Source organism: Phoca vitulina, unplaced genomic scaffold (assembly GCF_004348235.1).
Source record: "Phoca vitulina isolate PV1807 unplaced genomic scaffold, GSC_HSeal_1.0 scaffold14, whole genome shotgun sequence".
NCBI lineage: Eukaryota > Metazoa > Chordata > Mammalia > Carnivora > Phocidae > Phoca > Phoca vitulina.
In genome coordinates, this window is record NW_022589717.1 from 7,844,432 (window position 1) to 7,858,170 (window position 13,739).

The 13,739-nt window shown below is 37.0% G+C and overlaps 1 protein-coding gene across 9 annotated transcripts in view; it reads right to left on the reverse strand.

The window, feature by feature from the left end:
- Positions 1–13,739, reverse strand: part of SCLT1 (sodium channel and clathrin linker 1) — a 215,143-nt gene that overhangs the window by 99,193 nt on the left and 102,211 nt on the right. For all 9 annotated transcript variants that reach the window (XM_032412836.1, XM_032412837.1, XM_032412839.1 and 6 more), the window contains one exon: positions 4,298–4,369. In XM_032412836.1, coding sequence (XP_032268727.1) covers positions 4,298–4,369 — 72 coding nt within the window. The remainder of the gene's footprint in view (positions 1–4,297; positions 4,370–13,739) is intronic.

Sequence of the window (13,739 nt, forward strand, 5' to 3'; positions counted from 1 at the left end):
AAAGAAAGAAGAGGATTAAAAAAAAAAGAAAGAAAGAAAAAAGGGAGAGAATGTGATCAGGCAGGGGAGTAGAAAAAAACCATACACTAGAGATTTAGAGTATATTTTGATCTGTTAGAAGAAACTATCTCAAGATTTTGAAGAGAGAACACCTTATATATATATGCCAAAAATACGGGTAACTACTATGAAGGGATAGAATATGACTTTAAAAATGAAAAATAAAAAAATTTTTTTTTAAAAAAGGGATTGATAAGATGTTGGTTGAAAAAGGGAAAAAGAAAAATTCAAAAAAAAAGAAAAAAAGAAAAAAGAAAAAAAGACAGTTAAAAAAAATAATTAACTTTGAAAGACTAAAGAATCATGGTAAAAAAGCCATGAATTCTATGTGCAGTATTCCCCTAGCGCTGGAGTTCTGCCGTTCTCATTGATGGGTAAACTTGGTCTTGGCTGGCTGTTCTCGTTGATCTTCTGGGGGAGGGGCCTGTTGCCGTGGTTCTCAAATGTCTCTGCCGGAGGCGGAATTGCCCCGCCCTTGCCGGTCCGGGCTAAGTAATCTGCTCGGGTTTGCTCTCCGGAGCTTTTGTTCCCTGCAAGCTTTCCGTACAGCTTTGGAGGCGGAGAGTGAAAATGGCGGCCTCCCAGTCTCCGCCCCGGAGGAGCCGAGAACTCGGGGTCCCGCTCCTCAGCGAGCCCCCAGAGAAAAGCAGTCAGTCACTCCCGTCTCCCCGGTCTCCGGCCACACTCCGCGCTCACCCGGCCTGTGACCGCGCCTTTCTATCTGGCACCCGACCCCGGGTGGAGTCTCCAAACCCAGCAGATCCCCGCGGTGCGCTCCCGCACCTCTCCTCCTGGGGGAAGAAGGTGAGTCTCCCCGGATCTGCCGCTTGTTGGGTCCCTGCTGGAAGAGCAGTGGCCTGACTGTGCCGCGGATCACGGTTTATGGCAACCCCGAGCTGAGAGCCCGCTCCTGGGCTCCGTCTCTGCAGCCGGCTTCCCTGCTCCGATACCTGGGAGCTCTGCCGCACTCAGGCACCCCCGGTCTTTCTGTGACCCTGAGGGTCCTGAGACCACACTGTCCCGCGAGGGTTCCACGCCCCACTTTGCCACCAGAGTGACGTCCCTCAGTGGAGCAGACTTCTAAAAGTTCCGATTTTGTGCTCCGTGGCTCTATCACTTGCCAGAAGCGGCCGACGGAGGCCCCTCCCCCGCCGTCTATCCTCCCGAATAACGCCTCGGATTCACTTCTCTGCACGTCCTACCTTCCAGAAAGTGGTCGCTCTTCTGTTCAAAGAGTTGTTGCTATTCTTTTCTTCGATCTCCTGTTGAGTTTGTAGGTGTTCAGAATGGTTTGATCCCTATCCAGCTGAATTCCTGAGAGGAGACGAAATCCAGGTCTCCTACTCCTCCGCCATCTTGCTCCGCCCCCCTATTCCATTGTATATATGGACCACATTTTCTTTATCCAGTCGTTGTCTCAAGGATCGGAAGAATAAAAACTGTTAAAATGTCTATGCTGCCAGAGCAATCTATACCTTCAACGCCATCCCGATCAAAATTCCAATGGCATTTTTCAAAGTGCTGGAACAAACAATCCTAAAATTTGTATGGAATCAGAAAAGACCCTGAATCGCCAAGGAAGTGTTGGAAAAGAAAAACAAAGCTGGGAGCATCACGTTGCCTGATTTCAAGCTGTATTACAAAGCTGTGATCACCAAGACAGCATGGTACTGGCACAAAAACAGACACATAGACCAACAGAACAGAATAGAGAGTCCAGATATGGACCCTCAACTCTATGGTCAAATAATCTTCGACAAAGCAGGAAAAAAAATGCAATGGAAAAAAGACAGTCTCTTCAATAAGCGGTGCTGGGAAAATTGGACAGCTATATACAGAAGAATGAACTCAACCATTCTCTCACATCATACACAAAGATAAACTCAAAATGGATGGAAGACCTCAATGTGAGACAGGAATCCATCAAAATCCAGTAGCCTCTTCGACATCAGCCACAGCAACTTCTTTCAAGACACGTCCCCAAAGGCAAGCGAAACAAAAGCGAAAATGAACTTTTGGGACTTAAGATAAAAAGCTTCTGCACAGCAAAGGAAACAGTCAACAAACCAAAGAGGCAACCCATGGAATGAGAGAAGATTTTTGCAAATAACACTACAGACAAAGGGCTGATATCCAAGATCTATAAAGAACTTCTTAAACTCAACACCCAAAAAACCTTGAGTATTTTTTTTTTTAAGATTTTATTTATTCATTTGAGACACAGAGATACAGAGAGAGAGAGAGAGAGAGCACGAGCAGGGGGAGAGGCAGAGGGAGAAGCAGGCTCCCCGCTGAGCCAGGAACCAGACACGGGGCTCAATCCCAGGACCCTGGGATCATGACCTGAACCGAAGGCAGATGCTTAACCATCTGAGCTGCCCAGGTGCCCCAACCTTGAGTATTCTTAAAAGAAACTACCCTGTAGGAGAAAGTAAAAGCTGTGCTGCTTTCCAAAGGGAGATATGTGGCTAGACTGGCTCTGGTCTTTTCTTAAACCTATCAAAAAATCTGCACACTAACCTAAAACACAAGTTTTTCTCCTTCCTACAAGCATAACTTAGTTTTGGGTTAGCTAAAGTATGCTTAACTTCTCTCCTTGACTTCAGTACTTAAGAATATAAATCAATAGCCAATGTCAGGTTATTATGTCTCAAACCACAGTCTGAGTTTTTGAGTTACCTAAGAAAATCTGCTCTTTAAAGTGTCTTCCTTCAGGCATATTTCTCAATGCCTAATATTTAAAACACTTTTCAATTAATCAGCACAGTTTTCCCCATGGAATCAATATGACATCAGATAATATTTAATATCTTTAGAAAAATCCACTTAGCTATGGATTACAATTGTTTTACTATAAATCGTAAGAAATACCTTTTGTAATAAACTGAAATAAAAATTTTGCTCTAAAGTGAGTTTATATAACTCTGGTTGTGGTTGTTAAGAGTTATTATTTTAAAAATCGCTGCAGATCTTATCCAATATACATTCCTTTGGGGAAAGAGAGAGAAATAGTGTTCTTGTCCTTTCAGAGTTTACAAGCCATTAAATGATGCTGGACTGGGGTAGGACCTTCTTTTTCTAAGCTGTGAATCTGTTGATAGCTAAATCAGTCCATGTAAGAGAACAAGCAAAATAGCAAGGTGATAGAAGAGGAAGCAAAACTGAAAAACAACAAATAATTAGACATGACTAATTGGCCACATGGCATCCCACTAATTCTACTTAATATTCCTCCATCCTTAAAACAGATGACATTAAACAAACAATAAGTAACAATTTCTTATTCTATTACTCTCAGGATCTATACACAAAGACAAAAGTCTCATCATGTACATTACAGAGTTTGTAGAATGTGGAACATGTGCTCCTTCTTTCAGAGTTGTTTAAATACCAGTCAGTAAATATTTATTAAAGAACATGCTGTGAAAAGACTGTGCTAGGCAATGGGGAAAATAAAAGGAGGCTTAAGACTCTTCTACTTTGAGGTATTTATAATCTAATTGGAAAGGTAAGATTTTCAAGAAGAAAGAGGAAGGGAGAAGGTAGGAGGGAGACAGGAGACAGAGAGAACTAACATAATGTAACATATTTATTACAAAACATTATTCATTGCTAAGTTTTGTAGTCAAGATTAAAAGCGATATAGAGATTCAGAAAATTAATTAGAGTTTGTGAAGTTGAAAATATCTTCCCAATCTCTGAAAATTCTTGTACTTTTATTCCCCTGTAAACAAGGCTATTAAATTCCATTTCATCAAATCTTGTTGTTAAACTTACATACTTAATTTCACCTCTAGACACACAAGTACTCTTTTCCTTTCTCCTCTTTGCTTACTTATACTTCAGTACTCATTTCTTTTGGGAAGCTTGTCTTTCTTCTTTCCCACTGTCATATATACATTCTCTTTCTCCCTCATCTCCCAGATGAACCTGGCATATGGTAGCAGTTGCAGATGGGTGCTTCAATAGCACCCTGTGTGTTCTTTGTCAAAAAAAGTAATTGTAGTAAAATCTGATAAATGCCATCGATCTTTCTTGCTAGACCATAAGTTCCAAGATTGCAGGTAACATGTTTATTTTGATTTTTACTCTGCTCCAAGCATCTAGCATAATTCCTGGCTTAATAAGTATCTTCTGAATGAACAAGAATGCCCATTACAAAATACATTAAAATGCATCCTGGCCTTTAAAATAATCAATATTCAGAAGAAAATATCAATATAGTCTTCTAACATACCATTTGAAGGGCTGAAAGTTCTTCTTTTAGTCGAGAAATCTGTACATTATACTGTTTCCTTGTGCTTGCAACCTGTAAATTAAGACATGTATAAATTGTTTAGGTTCTCAAAAAATGATTAATACCCAATAAAAATATTTAGGATAATAATTTTGATAAAAAATAAAATTGTAACTCTTAGGTCATAAAAAACAAGCACTTTTTCATGTGTCTGTTGGCCATTTGGATGTCTTCTTTGGAAAAATGTTCATATTTTCTGCCATTTCTTGATTGGATTATTTGTTCTTTGGGTGTTGAGTTTGATAAATTCTTTATAGATTTTGGATACTAGCCGTTTATCTGATATGTCATTTGCAAATATCTTTTCCCATTCTGTCGGCTGTCTTTTGGTTTGGTTGACTGTTCCCTTTGCTGTGCAAAAGCTTTTTATCTTGATGACGTCCCAATAGTTCATTTTTGCCCTTGCTTCCCTTGCCTTTGGCAATGTTTCTAGGAAGAAGTTGCTGCAGCTGAGGTTGAAGAGGTGGCTGCCTGTGTTCTCCTCTAGGATTTTGATGGACACATCCAAATGGCCAACAGACACATGAAAAAGTGCTCAATATCGCTCGGCATAGGGAAATCCAAATCAAAACCTCAATGAGATACCACCTCACACCAGTCAGAATGGCTAAAATTAACAAGTCAGGAAATGACAGTTGTTGGCGAGGATGTGGAGAAAGGGGAACCCTCCTACACTGTTGGTGGGAATGCAAGCTGGGGCAGCCACTCTGGAAAACAGTATGGATGTTCCTCAAAAAGTTGAAAATAGAGCTACCCTATGACCCAGCAATTGCACTACTGGGTATTTACCCCAAAGATACAAATGTAGTGATCTGAAGGGGTACGTGCACCCCAATGTTTATAGCAGCGATGTCCACAATAGCCAAACTATGGAAAGAGCCAAGATGTCCATCAACAGATGAATGGATAAAGAAGAGGTGGTATATATATACAATGGAATATTATGCAGCCATCAAAAAAAATCTTGCTGTTTGCACTGACATAGATAGAACTAGAGGGTATTATGCTAAGCAAAATAAGTCAATCAGAGAAAGACATGTATCATATGATCTCACTGATATGAGGAATTCTTAATCTCAGGAAACAAACTGAGGGTTGCTGGGGTGGTGGGGGGTGGGAGGGATGGGGTAGCTGGGTGATAGACATTGGGGAGGGTATGTGCTATGGTGAGCGCTGTCAATTGTGTAAGACTGATGAATCACAGACCTGTACCTCTGAAACAAATGGGGGGGTGGGGGGATGGGTTAGCCTGGTGATGGGTATTAAAGAGGGCACGTACTGAATGGAGCACTGGGTGTCATATGCAAACAATGAATTATGGAACACTACATCAAAAACTAATGATGTAATGTATGGTGATTAACATAATAAAATTAAATTAAAAAAAATAAGCACATGGTATATTAAAGAGTCAAGACTTTACCATGATAGTGGAGGGAGAGTGAATTTCTATTAAAGTTTACCATATTAGGAGTGAAAACTAGGAATATTTCAAAATATTTACTAATCTCTTTAAAGATAATAACTAAAGCCATTACAGGTTAACATAACATTTTTTATGAAAAATAAGTACATTTTCCAAAACTGAAAATTTTTTAGAAGAATGGTATTTTACATTTTTGCAAATTTCCTTAATGCCTGGCTCAACAGAAGACAGCCAGATTCTCATATCTACTTCTATGTTCAATCTGTTGTATTGTTGCATATCATCTGCCTCTGGAAAACAACACTATACACTCATGAGAGAATGAGTATGAAAAAAGCAAAGAGTAAACTCTAGGTATGAAAGTTAGGTTTGACCTTGCAGACTCTCTGAACAACACTTTTTGAGAACTCCTGCCATAGAGCAAGTCAAGAGAAAAGCTGAATTACACACTAAAAATGTAACTAATAACTTTTAAGGCACTTTTGTTTTATAAACAGAAGAATATTTTTATATTGCACATATTTCAGTACTAAGTAAATCACTTTGTGAGGAAATCTCTTATTTGAATTAACATTTAAATTACTTTAAAAACAGTATGATTTATGTATACAGAATATTTTGAAGAATTAGTTACATCTCATCAGGATGGCTCCTATGACATATATTTTTCTAATAACTACTCATGCTTTTTAAAAAGACCACGAGGAATACTGATACGGATGCTATGTCATCAGTAAACATGTATGATCCAAAGAGTTTTGGAAATTTTCTAGGATCTTATAAAATAGATTATTTCCAAAACATGAGGTAAGTCTTCTTTAGAACATTTATAACACTGACATATTTTATTAAACTGACATATATTTTATTTGGTTAATTAATACGAGTTACCTTTCTGAAGACATGAAAAACATATGTGGGTCCCTCTGAGCTTTATTTAGATTTTAATTTGGTGCAAACTTTGCCTATGAATAATTATACAAAGGATCAATCCATCCTATTTATGGATCAGTGATAATCACAGTTAGCATTTACTGAGGTCTGATGTGTGAGGAACCGTTTAGAGTGCTTATTTAAGTGTTATTATCTCATTAATTCTCACCAAGAATCTGATCAAGTAGTTACTATCCACATTATAGATGAGGAAGATTAAGGCACAGAGAAATAAAGTCATGGTTTTCAGAATATAAAAATTTTAGTTCCTTTAAGTGCAGTCATGTCTGTCTGTCTCTCACACAAAAAATGTTTTTAGTATCTAGAAATGATGCAGCTAGTATGAGGGTTTATGACCATAGTAGTAAATATATTTTGAAATATTTTTACAGTAATGCTGATAAATTCAGTGAATTAACCTATTCATACTTACTAAAAAGACTGTGTAGGACTACTGAAACTGATGGGTATCATCAGTAAAATCCTATGCTGCAAAGGTCACAGAAAATATTTTAAGGTTAGTATCTGATAAAACACAATGTAAATCTTGTTATGTGAGCAAATACACATATTTGAGAGGCAGTTTAATGTGGTTGGGGTTCAGAAGTCTGTATGGGAACTAAAGTCACCTCTCTTACCCTAACCTCACTTTCTTTATGTAAACATTTTTTTTGATAATTTATGGATAGTAAGGGTACTTATAAACCAAATAGTAAGGTAAATTACCAAGAGACAGAAATAGAAAAGGCCAATAATGGTGCAAATATTGCCTAACTAGATGAATATAATTTTGATCACAAATTTTAAGCCATGATTTAAAATCAAAATGAAAATAAAATGTTATTTTCACAAATTAAGTTTTACTTGTTTGAAAGAGATCTGAGAAAAAGCTATATCTGTATTTTAAAGAAATAAGCTATGGTCATATTTTGTTCGGTTTTACAGCCAGAACATGAATATGTGACGATTCATTATATTTACTTTGTTAATAAAAAGATACTTCTGAAGTCATTAGACATAAGTAATCCCCAATTCAACAGATTAATTCTACATATTTGGAGGACATGTCAAATTATGATAAGTGGGGCAATTATCACCAATACGGCTGAAAATTTTTAAACAAAAACATTAAAAAATATATTTTAAAAATATAAATGGATATAAGGAGGATATACTACATGCTCTATAAGATATTATATATATAGTTTATTTATATATAGTTAATGAAAATAATACCTACTCTTTGAAATTCCACATACTGCAGAATTATAATATGTAGAAAGAGAAAGGTTCCTCATTATTCTGTCTTCTAGGCTTAGCACTATTTGAAGGTTGATGTATATATCTCCAGAATTTTTTGTTTCACAGATAACTACACCACATCATTAATAATTCACAATTAAATGAAAATTCAGAGGACAATGCTAAAAATAGTGTTTATCTCTAGGTAGTTGAATTGTAAGTGATTTGTAAGTTATTTGTTTTTTGGGTATTGAGTTTGATATGTTCTTTATACGTTTTGGATACTAGCCCTTTATCTGATATGTCATTTGCAAATATCTTCTCCCATTCCATAGGTTTCCTTTTAGTTTTGTTGATTGTTTCCTTTTGATTATGCAAAAGCTTTTTATCCTGGTGAAGTCCCAATAGTTCATTTTTGCTTTTCTTTCCCTTGCTTTTGGAGACATGTCTACTAAGACGTTGCTGCAACTGAGGTCAAAGGTTGCTGCCTGTGTTCTCTAGGATTTTGATGGATTCTTGTCTCACATTTAGGTCTTATTCCATTTTGAGTTTATTTTTTGTGCATGGTGTAAGAAAGTGGTCCAGTTTCATTCTTCTGCATGTGGCTGTCCAGTTTTCCCAACACCATTTGTTGAAGAGACTGTCTTTTTTCCATTGGACATTCTTTCCTGCTTTGTCAAAGATTAGTTGACCATAGAGTTGAGGGTCCATTTCTGGGCTCTCTATTCTGTTCCATTGATCTATGTGTCTGTTTTGTGCCAGTACCATACTGTCTTGATGATTACAGCTTTGTAATACGGCTTGAAGTCTGGAACTGTGACACCTCCAGCTTTGATTTTCTTTTTCAACATTATCTTGGCTATTAGGGATCTTTTCTAGTTCCATACAAATTTTAGGATTGTTTGTTCTAGCTCTGAAAAATGCTGGTGGTATTTTTTTTTTTAAAGATTTTATTTATTTGTCAGAGAAGCACAAGTAGGCGGAGCGGCAGGCAGAGGGAGAAGCAGGCTCCCTGCCAAGCAAGGAGCCCGATGCAGGACTTGATCCCAGGATCCTGAGATCATGACCTGAGCCGAAGGCAAACGCTTAACCAAGGCACCCAGGCGTCCCAATGCTGATGGTATTTTGATAGGGATTGCATTCAACGTGTAGACTGCTCGGGGTAGCATACACATTTTAATAATATTTTTTCTTCCAATCCATGAGCATGGAATGTTTTTCCATTTCTTTGTGTCTTCCTCAATTTATTTCTTAAGTGTTACACAGTTTTCAGAGTACAGATCCTTTATCTCTGTGGTTAGGTTTATTCCTAGGTATTTTATGGTTTTTGGTGCAATTGTAAATGGGATCGATTACTTGATTTCTTTCTTCTGCTTCATTGTTAGTGTACAGAAATGAAATTGACTTCTTTGCATTGATCTTATATTTCATGACTTTGCTGAATTCCTGTATCAGTTCTAGCAATTTTTTGGTGGAGTCTTTTAGGTTTTCTACATAGAGAATCATGTAATCTGCAATGAATGAGAGTTTGACTTCTTTGCTGATTCGGATGCTTTTTATTTCTTTTTTGTTGTCTGACTGCTGAGGCTAGGACCTCCAGTACTATGCTGAACAACAGTGGTGAGAATAGACTTCCCTGTCATGTTCCTGACCTTAGGGGAAAAGCTCTCAGGTTTTCCCTGTTGAGGACGATATTTGCTGTGTGTCTTTCATACATGGCTTTTATCATATTGAGGTATGCTCCTTCTATCCCTACATGGCAGAGAGTTTTTATCAAGAAAGGATGCTGTATTTTGTTAAATGCTTTTTCTACATCTACTGAGAGGATCATATGGTTCTTGTTCTTTCCTTTATTAATGTGGTGTATCATACTGATTGATTTGTGGATGTTGAACCACCCCTACAGCCCATGAATAAATCCCACTTGGTCATGGTGAATAATCTTTTCAACGTACTGTGGGATCCTATTAGCTAGTATCTTGGTGAGAATTTTTGCATCCATGTTCATCAGGGATATTGGTATGTAATTCTCCTTTTTGGTGGGGTCTCTGGTTTTGGGATCAAGGTAATGTTGGCCTCATAGAAAGAGTTTGGAAGTTTTCTTTCCATTTCTATTTTTTGGAACAGTTTCAGAAGGATAGGTATTAATTCTTCTTTAAATGTTTGGTAGAATTCCCCTTGGAAGCCATCCAGCTCTGGACTCTTGCTTGTTGGGAGATTTCTGATTACTGCTTCAATTTCTTTGCTGGTTATGGGTCTGTTCAGGTTTTCTATTTCTTCCTGTTTCAGTTTTGGTAGTTTACATGTTTCTAGGAATGTATCCATTTCTTCCACATTGCCTAATTTGTTGGCATTTAATTGCTCATAATATTCTCTTATAATTGTATTTCTTCAGTGTTGGTTGTGATCTCTCCCTTTCATTCATGATTTTATTTATTTAGGTCTTTTTCTCTTTTCTTTTTGATAAGTCTGGCTAGGGGGTTATCAATCTTATTAATTCTTTCAAAGAACCAGCTCCTAGTTTTGTTGATCTGTTCTACTGTTTTGTTTTGTTTTTTTTTAATTTCTATATAATTGATTTCTGCTCTAATCTTTATTTTCTCTTCTCCTGCTTGGTTTAGGCTTTATTTGCTGTTCTTTCCAGCTCCTTTAGGTGTAAGGTTAGGTTGTATATTTGAGACTTATCCTGTTTCTTGAGGAAGGCCTCAAGTATATTGTTATATACTTTCCTCTCAGGAACGGCTTAGGAGCACCTGCATCCCAAAGCTTTTGGACTGTTGTGTTTTCATTTTCATTTGCTTCCACGTATTTAATTGTTCTTTGATTTCCTGATTGACCCATTCATTCTTTAGTAGGATGTTCTTTAACCTCCATGTATTTGTGGTCCTTCCAATTTTTTCTTGTGGTTGACTTCAAGTTTTATAGCATTGTGGTCTGAAAATATGCATGGTATGATCTCAGTCTTTTTGTACCAGTTGAGACCTGATTTGTGGCCAAGTATGTGATCTTATCTGGAGAATGTTCCATGTGTACTCAAGAAGAATGTGTATTCTGCTGCTTTAGGATGAAATGCTTTGAATGTATCTGTTAAGTCCATCTGGTCCAGTGTGTCATTCAGAGTCCTTTCCTTGATATTTAGATGATCTGTCCATTGCTGTAAGTGGGGTGTTAAAGTCCCCTATTATTATTGTATTATTATCAATGAGTTTCTTTTATTTGGTTATTAATTGGTTTATATATTTGGCTGCTCCCAAGTTAGGGGCATAAATATTTACAATTATTAGATATTCTTGTTGGATAGACGCTTTTATTATGATACAGTGTCCTCCTTCATCTCTTATTACAGTCTTTGGTTTAAAATCTAGTTTATCTGATATAAGGATGACCACTCCAGCTTTCTTTTGATGTCCATTAGCATGATAAATGGTTCTCTACCCCTTCACTTTCAATCTGGAAGTGTCTGGGTCTAAAATGAGTCTCTTGTAAGCAGCATATGGATGGGTCTTGTTTTTTAATCCATTCTGATACCCTATGTCTTTTGATTATAGCACTTAGTCCATTTACTTTCAAAGTAATTATTGAAAGATATGAATTTAGTGCCATTGTATTACTTGTAAAGTTGCTATTCCTGTAGATTGTCTCTGTTCCTTTCTGGTCTTTGTTACTTTTGGGCTTTCTCACTGCTCAAAGGATCCCTTTTAATATTTCTTGCAGGGCTGGCTTAGTGTTAATAAATTCCTTCAGTTTTTGTTTGTCCTGGAAACTATCTCTCTCTCTATCCTGAATGACAGACCTGCTCGATAAAGTATTCTTGGCTGCATTATTTTCTCATTTAGCATGCTGAATATATCATGCCAGTCCTTTCTGGCCTGCCAGGTCTCTGTGGACACGTCTGCTGCCAGCCTTATGTGTCTACCCTTGTAGGTTAAGAACCTCTTGTCCTGAACTGCTTTCAGGATTTTCTCTTTATCTTCGAAATTTGCAAGCTTCACTATAATATGTCGAGCTTGTGACTTTTTTTTATTTTGAGGGCAGTTCTCTGTGCCTTCTGGACTTGAATATCTGTTTCCGTCCCCAGATTAGAGGTGTTCTCAGCTGTAATTTGTTCATATAAGCCTTCTGCCCCCTTTCTCCTACTCCTCATCTTATGGGACCCCTATAATATGGAGATCCATATATATATATACACACATATATATATGGATATATATATATATGGATATATATCTCAGGGATCTTGAGAGGATGCTGTTACCCCTGGAATTCTGCCCTGCTTCACCACCTGAGCACCTTTAAGCCAGGGACATCCCCCACTGCAGCAAACTTCTAAAAGTTCTGATTTTGCACTCCTCTGCTTATAATACTTTGCAGTATCCTTCTTAAGCAGGTTCCCTCCCTCCTCTATATTCTCAGCTATATAACCCTGGATTCAAGTCTCTGCACCTCCTACCTTCCCAACAGTGGTGGCTTTTCTACTTGTAGACTTGCAGCTTTTCTCTTCTCAGATCTCCGATTGATTTCTTAGATATTCAGAATGATTTGATAACTACCTAGCTGTATTCAAGGGATGAGACGAACTGAGGGTCCCCCTACTCCTCCTCTGAGAGAAGTAATTTTAAGCAGCTTCACTCCCAGGGCAGAGCCTGTCACGGGGATTGATCTCACAACCCTGAGATAATGACTTGAGCTGAAATCAAGAGTCCGACGTTTAACCAACTGAGCCACCCAGGTGCCCCAACGTGAATGTATTTTAGGATTAGGAAGTCAATTAGAGGGTTTCTCATATCATGAATACTTTGATAAAACATTTTTATCACTAAAAGTCACAAAATTTATTAAAGATTTTAAAGATATGCCATCAAAAATATTTCAAACTACAACCAAAGGTAACAGTATTCTTAACCCTAAGAACAGGACAAGGATTTCTAGAGAAATGGTATACAAATTGATGATTTTAAAAAAACCCAGGTTTTTGCTTGGATTCTGCTTCAAATTAGAAATTTTATCTTAGGAAATCACCTAATTTCAGCCTGTGACAAAGTAACGGATTTCTAAGGAACATTTTTGCATTAAGAAACATCATACAGAGAATTTATAGGAATGAAAACTCTACCAGTTAGTTGCTTGGGAGGAAAGCAAGCACATTAGCTTTACTTTTTTAACTGATGAAACTGTTTAAAACAAGTTTACTTCAGTCTGTCTAGGAGAGAAATAATACTGCCCACAGAAAAAATATAGGTAAGAAAAGAATTAATACCTTTATTTTATCCAGTAATGGAGTATACAGTGTATCCAACTATCTTATAGGAGCTCATTTTAAAGGAAAGGATTATTAGTTTTCAATCCTTTATGTTAACCATTTCATAGATAGTCTTTACGAATATATAGGAAAGCATTTTAATGTAAATATTACAGTAAAAATGAAAACAGTAGTTTTGCAAATTCATGTCTCTGGCACAAATATCAAATAAAATTATAACCAAGGTTTCTTGGAGAAGTGGCTGATTCCATAGCTGAGGTAGGGAAAGTACAAGATGAGAGAGGAACATAGTTTATGCAAAAAAGCTACAGAGACAATATGAGAAGAAAAAAAATTATGGTAAGGGATTATAACAAAAAAATAAAGACCAATGAAACCATCATGATATTAAAAAAGAGGGGAAAACTCTTCTTTACTGAAAAATGACAGCTAATAAATGTATAAAAATGATAGAATATAATCATTTGTAATCACCTCTTATAATATTTATCTCAGGCAAGGATTATCAATGGATGCTAAGA